The sequence below is a fragment of the Alosa alosa genome, chromosome 17 (assembly GCF_017589495.1).
Source record: "Alosa alosa isolate M-15738 ecotype Scorff River chromosome 17, AALO_Geno_1.1, whole genome shotgun sequence".
Classification (NCBI taxonomy): domain Eukaryota; kingdom Metazoa; phylum Chordata; class Actinopteri; order Clupeiformes; family Clupeidae; genus Alosa; species Alosa alosa.
Genome location: NC_063205.1, coordinates 17,326,491 through 17,337,493, shown reverse-complemented (window position 1 = coordinate 17,337,493; position 11,003 = coordinate 17,326,491). Strand labels below are relative to the sequence as shown.

At 44.5% G+C, this 11,003-nt stretch overlaps 1 protein-coding gene across 5 annotated transcripts; it reads right to left on the bottom strand.

The window, feature by feature from the left end:
- Positions 1 to 53: 53 nt before the first annotated feature.
- fam117ba (family with sequence similarity 117 member Ba) lies at positions 54 to 10,856 on the bottom strand. 5 transcript variants are annotated; one of them, XM_048267800.1, is made up of 10 exons: positions 10,255 to 10,856; positions 9,803 to 9,898; positions 9,432 to 9,508; positions 8,138 to 8,266; positions 7,351 to 7,434; positions 6,573 to 6,686; positions 4,414 to 4,557; positions 3,538 to 3,766; positions 2,588 to 2,708; positions 54 to 2,296 (listed from the first exon to the last, which is right to left on the bottom strand). In XM_048267800.1, the coding sequence occupies exons 3-10, from the start codon at positions 9,468 to 9,470 to the stop codon at positions 2,002 to 2,004; spliced, it is 1,155 nt and encodes a 384-aa protein (XP_048123757.1). In that variant the 5' UTR covers positions 9,471 to 9,508; positions 9,803 to 9,898; positions 10,255 to 10,856; the 3' UTR covers positions 54 to 2,001. The 5 variants fall into 5 exon arrangements, with proteins under 5 accessions (XP_048123757.1, XP_048123759.1, XP_048123756.1 ...); XM_048267802.1 differs by having other exon boundaries at positions 9,428 to 9,508; positions 10,255 to 10,854; XM_048267799.1 differs by lacking the exon at positions 9,803 to 9,898 and having other exon boundaries at positions 10,255 to 10,855.
- Between the last annotated feature and the right edge of the window lie 147 nt (positions 10,857 to 11,003).

The following is an 11,003-nucleotide window of genomic DNA, read 5'->3' as shown; positions in this document are numbered from 1 at the left end:
TTTCTGTGTAGTGTTCAGTTCCATTCTGTTTTTAACAAAGGCAACAGCAGTAGTCTCATTTCATATCATTTGGCTTTAATATTTGTTATAACAGCCATTTGTCCTTTTTTTTGTTAAACATTTCTCTGATATTTCATACATTTTAAGGCAATGTACAGTACAAATTTATCTTCTATGTTTTGCCTATTTTCCACTTTTGTGTCCACACAAACTTTGTCTCAAGGAAGAGTAATGAGGCTCACAGTATGACGCAGTGGCGTAATATACAGAATAAAAGATGCTACAACAGCCATCCTCTCTTTCCCAGGTCATCCTTCCATTCCAATCCCAAACCACCTTCTTCCTTCAGCAGGTACCATAACACCAGAGTGACGAGAATGCTGTAAAATTAACGTTCATTGAGTTCAGCGCAAGAACCTTAAATCTTTTGTTAGAATGTACAAAATCCCCCTGCTAAAGGCCTCCCCATCCAATCCTGTAATATGATTTAAAACATACCTTTCAACACATCTCTGGAAGATACCCCCTCAAATTTAAAGTGATTCCCATCTCTTTCAGAAAAGGGCAGTAATGGTAAGCATTTACAGTGCTGCTTTAGAAACTCCTTCCGAAAATGGAGGCACTGTGTTTTTTTGCAATACATGGAGGGATGTTCATTGTGGAACCATTTGCAGATTAAACGTTCAATCTAGGTTTTAAAGAAATGGCCCACCCATGCAGGAGGAAGCAGGGAAAAGCTTTCAAACAGGATGCAGCTGCCCCTCCTTCCAGAGTGTCATCTGAACATGGGATGGCAGTCTCTGCTGAAATGAGCTGGATGTCTTAAGCTACCATTGTACATTCATGCCTGCCATTCACATACATTTTCTATTTACTTAATGTTTAGTTGTAAAGCGATGATTACTCTTATTAATGGGTCCCTATGCAAGACACATGTAGCCTAGCTAGCACACTCACAAGCCTTTTTCAACATACCCCCCTGCATAGCAAAGCCATACAGCTCTGGCAGATAGCTCATCATGACACAGCTATGGTCTGTACATAGTGCAGGTGTGGTTTATGACTGCTACGCAGGGCCTCCACAGACATAAAGCTCTGATGCAGGATCATGCTCTTCTTGCCCGTCCCCAGCTCATATACAAGGCTCAAACGGAAAAAAAAAAAAAACCCATACCACTTCAAAGAGTATTTACATTACATTTATACCTTAGCTTCTCTACCATAGCACCAGGTCCTCTGGCTAACCATAAAAAGTCACATTAAAACACACACTTCAGAGGTTTTAGAATGAACTGAGACATCTGTGTTTCTCTTCACATTGTAGGATGTATGGATGGGATGGATGGACAGAGTGAGAGAGAGAGAAAGGAGGAAAGCAGGAAAAAAGAAAGAATGCAGACAGGGTGTCAGGCACATTTTGTTGATTCAGGTCAGCACTTTCAGTGTCTCCTGCTCCCTCCGCCATTTTGCTACGAAATAAGGTCCCCAAGCTGAGACCGTTTCCTTGGCAACAGAAAAAAAGTTTGTGGTGAAGCGTCAGCTCGGGGTTCTTCAGAACCAGCAGTCAAGGTAAACACTGCTCGGTCGGATAAGAGTTGTAGCGTAACACACACACACACAATCAAGTAAGGAAATGTGGCGTTTACAAGGCTTCATGGTAAAAGCAATTGCAACCTAACTGAAACTGAGAAAAAAAAATGAAGCATAAAGATGCCACTGTGATGGATATTTGGATCATGGGGTTTGTAATCCTTGACAGACAAGAGGGGTAGTCTTTTCTTTTGCGATCTATGATACATTTTCACATTCAAGTTGAAAAGGGAAACAGAATATTTAGCTCTGTGATGAGGTGTGATGTTTAAGCAAGTCCGGAGGAGCTCTGATAGAAGAGGTGATGATCCACTTGTTTGCTGAATTCCTTTGCCAATTGTTTGTTTTGTTTTGTTTTTCAGAGAGAAAGAGAGAGATGCAGTTCCTCAGTTTGACCACCAGAGGTCTCCCTTAACCTTCTGGCTCCTCTGGGTGTCTGGGCAGACAGTGGGGCTGGTGCAGGGAGCTGGAGCCCCGGGAGAGGCCCAGGGAAGGGGACAGACTGCGTACACCTACCCCGCCCAGGGGCACCAGAGACGGGGAGAGGCTGCGCAGGCCCACCCCGCCACGGAAGCCTCGCTCCGGGGTTGGAAGCAAAGGCTTGAGGATGCTCACCAGGCAGAACGCAGAGCCACTTTTGGGGATGAAGTTCACCTTGTTCCTGTCTGGACAGAGGTAAGGAGGAATCTCCTGAAGGGGTCTGGGTCTAGGAGAGAGAAAGAGAGATGTGAGAAAAAGAAGAAAGAAGTCGAGACAAACAAAACAAGGTAAGGGAGGTAATCTCACGCAGCCCTGGGGCAATATCTACAGTATAAACTCTAACCACATCACAACGAAAGACCCAGACTTTTTGCCAAGGCTGTTAAAACACTCACTTGCTTTCCTCAGTCACACACACACACACACACACACTGCAGGTACACACATGTCTCATAATAACATATTAAAGTGATTTGAAGTGTTGTTATTGTGCAGGAGTGTGCTTCATTGTACTCACTGGGACTCCTCGAAGGCTTTCACCCTCTCACAGCCCTCGGGCGGCTCACGCTTGAACATGTAGCTGTTGTTGGGCTTGGGGGACGAGGCGTACTTGGGGAGTGGAGAGGTGGGGCCCAGGTCTGAGGAGACACAGCAGCGAGGGTTACTGCCTTGAGACCATCTCAGAGGCGCCATTTCATTTGGTTTTACTTTTAGTGAGCCTGAGGGATTTGAATTTGCTCTGCAGGTCCGTCTGGATTCTGGAAAGGATTCCATTGATGCCCTTTTCCGACCTTACCGTTTTACGACTTTCAGGAGCACAACCAGCAGTGAAATTAAACAAAAATTTGTGCTATAAGGTCTCACCAAATCGTTTCAGGAGTGCAGCAAACATATCTTTCCTGTAAACGAAGGTATTATGCAGTTGGTTATTCAATTCCAAAGAAAATATGTTCCTGGGGTTTTGGTGTTTCACAATCAAATGTCAATGGGCTTCTGCCCACACAAAACCTGCAGAGCAAATTCAAATTTGCTAACAGGTTTGTCTGGGTTCGCTACTGTAGTGTTTATTGTCATTAGTCATTTTGGAGTGCTAAAGCAAACAAAAACACAGTCTTGCGTGTGTGTGTGAAAGAGATAGATTTTCCAAGGGGAAAGTGGTTATGAAAAACAGGCAACAGGTGCATTATAAAACAAAGGCGTCAGATGACACACAGAGTGACAGCTGAAAGTCCCCCACAAGGTGAAAGCTTATGAGCACAGAGTCAGGATGAGTGTTGTGTGTGTGTGTGTTTGTGTAAGGGTAGTTGTGTTTTAGATAATACGCATGGTATAAAGGTGTAATGAAGTACATTAGGCTATTATGTGGAAGGCAAAATTCAGAGTAGGCTACCACATACGGTACATTCTCTCTGTGCATTGCCTTATATATACCTGTACCCTTGTGTGCGTTTGGACGCCTCTGCTTACCTTTCTCCTTGCTCTCGCTCAGCGTGTCGTCATCCGGCAGTGGGCTGCTGTCGTTCAGGATGCTCAGGTATGAGGGTGACACCGAGTCCGAGCGGCTGCTGCTGTTGCTGTGGTTACCGCCGGGCCCCAGGCCCCCGCCGGACGGCGTCTGCGTGTCGATGCTGCGGGTGCTGCTGCTTCGCTGGGGGAGGGGCGGCGGGGCACGGTGTCCGTCGGGGACATCCTGAGGCTGGCAGCACACACACCAGACGCAGGTCACCACTCGCACACTACTGCACTATGGGATTACTACTGCACTATGGGATTACTACTGGACTATGGGATTACTACTGGACTATGTGCACAGTGCACACTACTGGACTACGTGCATACCGATGTCCTGGCTAAAGTATCAACCTGTCTCATTCAATCAGGCCTCCTAATCATCCCCCAGTGTAATTGGCATTCATTCATTCCCTCACTCTCCACTTCGAGGTGGCTGCTACACATTTATGTTTGTTGGTTAGCTTGGTTGTCTTCACTGAAAAGGGCTTTGGTGCCCTGAAGAGTGCTGTATAAATGCAATGTGTTATTGCGTTGTTGCTTGCCCATTTCCGATGCCGAAAAATTCCAAACTTTTCCTTGTCCTTTAAGGCTGCTACTTTTTGTACCTATCTAAAATAACTGCATTTTTGTTGGGATTACGCCCTTGGAACTCTGCTTTTGTTAGCACATTGTCATCTTTTCCGTGTATGTATTGCTAATAAGCAAAACTTCCAGCCTTTTTTAAGACTTTCACCTAAATTTCAACACTCATTGGATATCCATGTGGATGTTTTTGGGTTATGTTACATCTGTGTGTTTGCATGTGTGTAGAGTATGATATTGACCACTCACAACAATGACCTCGTCCCGTTCGCTGGTGTCTCTGATGATGATGCGTTCAATCTCCTGGTTGAGGCCCTCCACGCTGTTTCTGAAGCGAGGGGCGGTGGACTTGGAGATGGGGATTGGGACCAGGATGGTCTTCGGCATCTGAGCCTAGGAGGGCAAGGCAGGGAGCATGGAGAGAGGGAGGGAGAGAGAGACAGAGAAAGAAGGACAGACATAGAGGAAGATAGAGAAAGAGAGAGAGGGAGAGAGGAGGAGGAGGAGGAGGAGGAGGAGGGGGGTCCAGTAGCTAAAATACTCTTGTCTTTATACATGGGCAATTCCACGCAAAACTGTCACATCCATAACGGCAACACAATGCCATGGTATTTAATTGGCGTTATGGACGTGGCAGTTTTTCGTGGAATTGCCCACTGACAAAAATGACACTGATGTTATAAGGTCACTCAGATAACCATAACATTACTGTGTCTGGTATGCATTTTGTTTGTTTGTTTAGTCTTGTTTGGTATGTTGCTCCCAAACTAGGTCAAGAGATAAGGATACTTTGTGTGTAGGAGAGTCTCCCTCTTGCATGAAAATACCTCCTTGAGATTTGAAGACCATGCAGTTGTTACAGTATTCTTAATTCATAAACATCAATAACACTGAACTGATATGATCAAAGATACGTTCAACTCATAGGACTGTACGTTCACAAACTATTAAAAATGGTAAACATTCATTCATTCAACCTTTATTTATTCCTAGTCCTCAATGAACCTCTGAAGTCCTTCAGTGATACACCTGAGAATGCATATGCAATACATACATCCAAACACACACACACACACACACACACACACACACACACACACACACTTGGCTGTTTGGCTGCCACCTAATACCTACACCTGTGTCTGACTCAACAAAACTCAGCACAGCATCAGTAACACTCTTTGTCGTTTCCCTGGCTACCAGCAGCATCCTCCCATCCAGCCCAGCACTACTTACTCTCAGCGTGGTGTCTCTAAGGTCCTTTATCCACTGCTGCTTCTCTCTCTCTCTCACTTCTCTCCTCTCTCTCAAGTCAACTCTCTATTTATGCCCTGCGCCTGAGTCTGCCTGCCTGCTTGCCCTCCCCAAACCTCTCTCTTTGCATCCCTTTCTCCCTCCCTCCCTGAATAGCAGAACTGAACAATGCTGCGCGACTTGTTTTATCCTCTCTATTTTTTGCATTACATCCTCTTTCAGTTTGTTTCTGGCATGTCAAGCTGTCTTTCTTTGAGATGCGGTATAAGTAGTTAAGCATAATAATCAAACATCTTCAAATACACCCAAAGCTCTTTGTGTTCTATAGGATTGTCTGTTTCAGGATCTCACTTGTTACAGTACTAATACAGTATAGTATTTCTACTGAAATGGTCTGTGTTCATCATTTTCATTCAAATAAACAATGTGCCCATGAGTATGTAGTAAGTAAGTAGTAAGTAAGTATGTAAGTAAGTAAAGTTTATTTATACAGTGCATTTTCTGGCACAAGGGCAACTTGAAGTGTCATAACATATCATGTATTTAGAGAGATGGGGGCTGTATGCAGGCCACCGGGCCAGGATGGCACACGGTGAACAGGTGATGTTAAACCAGGATGGCACATGGTGAACAGGTGATGTTAAACCAGGCCACGCCATCCCCCTTTGGCACCCACGCCCCGTTCCCAGCCCCCTCGGAGAGGAGCGCCTGGCGGAGGAACTGGGCCGGGCCAGGGAGACAGGAAGGAAAAGTGGGGCGTCCTCAAACTCCAGTGGAGGCCTGGGAGACGGCCTACTTCACACACACACACACACACACACACACACACACACGCTTGTGCACACACACTCACACACACTCACACACACACACACACACACACACACACACACACACACACAAACGCACATATATGCATGCGTACACACATACACACACTCATGCAGCACTCCCATATTCCTAGAAATATGCATTAGAAAGGACAAAGACTCCCACATGCATTCAATTCCATACACACATGAACAAGAAAAGACAAAACAAAAGACAATCTCACACACACACTGATAAGACCTATTGTGTTTGTCATTTCCGGTCGTTTCCAACCGTGCCCATCTGTGATTGGATATCATGTAACAAGTGGCCTTCATGCTTACCTGTGACTGGATGATTGCAGCATGGTTGCCATTGAAGGGTGACTTGCGGTCCTTGTCTCGGCGATGGCGGCTGCTTCGCTTACTCCTCTGAAGCTGCTGCCGCAATTTAGCGATCTGGATACAATGGACACAATACAACACATACATAACAAAACAACAGTTATCACCAAAGAACATGTAAGGGACAGCACTTCTGAATGAAATAGTTATCTCTTTGTGTCTCCTAACATGCTACCATAGGTAAGACATCAAATAAAAAGTCTGAAGTAATCAGGAAGTAGTCACTTCTTTGTTAGATTTCCACTAACACACAGTGGCTCAATTAAACCCAATCACATTCTATTCAGTTCAAGAAAAGACATTATCTGCTACAAAAATAATCTAGTTGCCAATTGCTTGCTCTCATGATGAAAGAATGAGCTTAAAATTGAATTATATTCTGTGTTATGTGACAAAAAAAATGGATTATGCACGCAGTGTATGTTTTATACAGTCTATGCAAGTAGGCAGTTACAAACATGAGGCTCACATACGTATTTAGAGCCATTTCATAGTCTACGCAAGTTATGGTGACTTCCCCCCCCACCGCCCCCTATTGCCAATCATGTGTAATGCCATTTGGGCTCGCGTTCAGTTACCAACATTTGGACAACTCATTTTGCTACGTGTCAAATCCTCTTTGCGTAACTTGAGGCGTTTGCGTCTGCAATCTGCGCTATCTTGCGTAGGCTATGAGAAGACCCCTGAGGCATGTGCGGGATCCAGCCCCTCGGCTAACCTCCTTCAGCTGGTCTGTACTCCCACAGGAGGCAGAGCGCTTGTGAGAGCCTCTTCTGCGTTCATCTGCCCAGGCCCTGGGGGTCTACAGACAGAGAGAGAGAGGGAGAGAGAGAGAGAGGGAGAGGGAGAGAGAGGAGAGAGGGAGAGAGGAGTGAGAGAGAGAGAGAGAGGAGGAGAGAGGGAGAGAGAGAGGGAGAGAGAGAGGAGGAGAGAAGGAGAGAGAGAGAGAGGAGGAGAGAGAGAGAGAGGAGAGAGAGAGGGAGAGAGAGAGGGGAGGAGATTGATAAAAGAATGAGAGGGATAGAAAGAACAAGAGAGGAAGAGAGAAAAATGAGAGAAGAAAAAAAAATGGGTAAAATATGTGTAAGAAATAAGAGAGAGGGTAAGTAAGGTTGGGGAGCTGTGCATGTAAACACGCTTCTGGATGTGAACAGGGGAATAAGCAAAACAAAAGTTGGTTCCCAGGAGACGTTTACACTGACACTACGCTTTAGGGATAAATCATATGCCAGTGATGCAACTACCAGCAATATTCTGCGTAAGACTTTAGATGTCTTTTTCCCGCCTCACTCTCTCTCTCTCTTACACATGAATAGGCACAAATCATTTTTTTCCCCATACTTGACTGTTTTGTTTTAATATGTTGATGTCCCACATTTTGACACAAACATGTATTTACACAATCAACACCCCCCACACACACACACACACACAAACAAACAAAAATGCACACACACACATATACAAAAACACACACATACACAAGCGCACATGCCTACACTCACCTGGGTGGCCTTGTCCCTCATACAGGGGGCGGGATGGAACGGGTTGCTGTGCGGAGGCCAGTTCCCTGATAGGCCAGGGCCAGTGAGGTGGGTGGGGTCTGGGGATCGGTTGATCTTACAGTGCTGCAGCTGAGGGAGGAGTTACAGCAAAGGGGAAGGGATGAAACCAGGAAATAAACAGGTGCAAATTAATCACTACAGTTCAAGATGGCTCACAGAATGAAGGAAACGATAAAAAACAGAGAGATTAAGATGGCTGGGTGGTGGGACTGGGACGGAGAGGGGAAGTGAGAAATGAAAATGGCAAATTTTCTCAAATGCCTTCAATATTCACCAATTACAATTCAAATCTGATAAAAGGACCAATGATATTGGCAGACAAACACATGCATATACACAGGACCAGTGGACTTAAGAGCTCAACACAATATGCTGACAGACATCCAGACAGATATTATCCGTCTGATTACCGATTACATGGTTTAATACTAATCTAAATCTAAACTACTAATCTAAATCTAATAGACTGTGGATTATTATGATGATTATAACAATTATTATGACAACATACTTTAGCAAAAACATCAACAATACGCATTACTAATATTATTTTTTTTATTATTATTACGATTATTATTATTATTATTATTATTAGTAGTAGTAGTAGTAGTAGTAGTAGTAGTAGTAGTAGTAGTAGTAAGAGTAGTAATAGTAGCAGTAAAGGAGTCACAGTAGTAGTAGTAGCACTCATAATAGTAGTAGTAGTAGTAGTAGTGGTAGTAATAATAGTTAATAATAGTAATAGTAGCAGTAGTAGTAGTAGTAGTGGTAGTAGTGGTAGTAATAATAGTTAATAGTAGTAATAGTAGCAGTAGTAATAGTAGTAGTAGAAGTAATAGCCCAGTAGTAATAATGGTACTAGTAGAGGTAGTAGTAGCTAACATGATCTTCAGCAGGGCAACTAGTGAGTTTCACTTTTGGCCCTGACTTGAGAGTTCATGTTTACACTTTCCATCTGAAAGATGAAACGTCTATTACAGCCCAGTGGGGTTAATTCCAAACACACAGACTTTATTTAGAACCGTGGGCTGTTTAAGGACCACCTCTACTTCCTCGCTTCTCAAACAGCCCTCTCTTTGCCTAACAATCTCGTTCAATCTCTTCTTTGCCATTTCCTCTCCTTTCGCTTGTTAATGAAAAGGCTTTCATTCTAGAACCTTATCTCTGTTAAGCCACGGCTCATATTTCTGTGTGCACATCTCTCTCGCTCTCTCTCTCTCTCTCACTCACTTACTCTCAGGAGAGAGGAGCAGATCACTGATCCAGTTTCCATTCAGTCTCACACAGAATGTGTTACAGGGGGGAGAGAACCTGTTTTGCATTCACATGGAAGACAAGACATGATGTTATGTGATGTGATGACACAGTCAGATGTCATATTTTAACACATCACGTGTTTATCATATAGTCCCCTTGATGCACACTTCCCCAACCCTAAGTTACATGGTCACCCCAGATGCTCATGACAACCAGGCATACAGGCAATTTTGTTTGCCTGCAACACTGAATAACGTTACCCCTACCCCCTATTCTGGTCAGCAGGGGGGAAAATCACAGACTGTAAGAATTGATTATCAAGCACATGCATTATGCTAAATAATTCACCTGCATCATCACATATATTATTCCGGGGTCAGCGAGAAACGGCCTTCGTCAAAAGATGTAGGCTGTGCTGCCTTGGCATGGCATCAATTAGCGAGACTACAAAAAAGATGCAGAAAAACAATGGCCTCTCCGTATTTGCCAGCTGGGTGCCTACAGCTCCGTGCCACAAGCATTGCTGCCTTCTAGCACCTGCTCGTTTCGAACGCCTGCACTATACCGCACCCATATACATGCAAAGATAACGGTAGGATCAGGTAAAGAAAGGTGCAATGTCCTCTTCACAAAAACGTTACTGCATATGATACTCAAAACACCAGTGCAGTCATTTTGGCATACGAAACCCATAATCTACTACATTAGGTTAAGCCTATTTAACCATCTGTTGTCCGAAAATGGCGTGAGTGTGTGTGTGTGTATGTGTGAGTGAGTGTGTATAATGAAGCCTAGCCTACCTTTAGAGACGGATGGAGGAAGCTATACCCTTGCGGAAACGAACATTATGCACACCAAAAGCGTGGACCCTTTTGGTCTGTCCAGGGGTTATGGATGCTGAATAAAGTGGAATGAATGCGCTGACTGTCGGCGGGGGGTGTAGGCGATGAACCGTGGTGGCAGATGGAGGGAAGGCAAAAACAAGCGGAAACTGGAAGAGAGGATGCGCGGCGGTTGCTATGGGCGTTGCTGTGATGAGGGGTGGGGGGTATACTATGCTGCGTCTTGATATTAGCGCTTGTGCTCTCCTGTGTTTTCTTCTGCAGATCTGCGCGAATATGTTGATTAAAAACTCCTTGAAAAATAATCCATTCCCTCCTCAGTTGGTAAAATACATAAACCGGATGAGGTGAAAACTCAAATGTGTAAAATTAAATTGGTAGCCCTGGAAGGGGTGACACTTCTCCCCTCCCCACAATGACGTTGAACATGCAGTCAGCCAGCCCCTGTGGTCCGTTCCGGACCGGCGCGTGCCGTCGGATCGACGCTGCTGTTGCTGAGGCACTTGGTGCCATCTGTTTTGTGCGAAGGAACGCACTGCAAGAGTTAGTTCACACGGAGGCGCTGTTACACAGTGAAATAATTTCCACCCAAAACAAATTTAAACGCATGTTTTCATATAAACAATTCGGCAACTAGGCTACCAAATATTTCACAAGAATTCTTGCTGACTGTTTGAAGAAACCTCTAAAACAACCTAGTGTATTCC

Bases quoted from the DNA above. Each gene is read 5' to 3' on its own strand.
- fam117ba (XM_048267800.1), bottom strand. From the start codon at position 9,470: ATGGAAACTGGATCAGTGATCTGCTCCTCTCTCCTGAGA. The intron at 3,767-4,413 runs GTGAGTGGTCAA...GTGTGCTGCCAG, and splicing joins AACGGGACGAGGTCATTGTT to CCTCAGGATGTCCCCGACGG. The intron at 2,297-2,587 runs GTGAGTACAATG...TCTCTCTCCTAG, and splicing joins AAAGCCTTCGAGGAGTCCCA to ACCCAGACCCCTTCAGGAGA.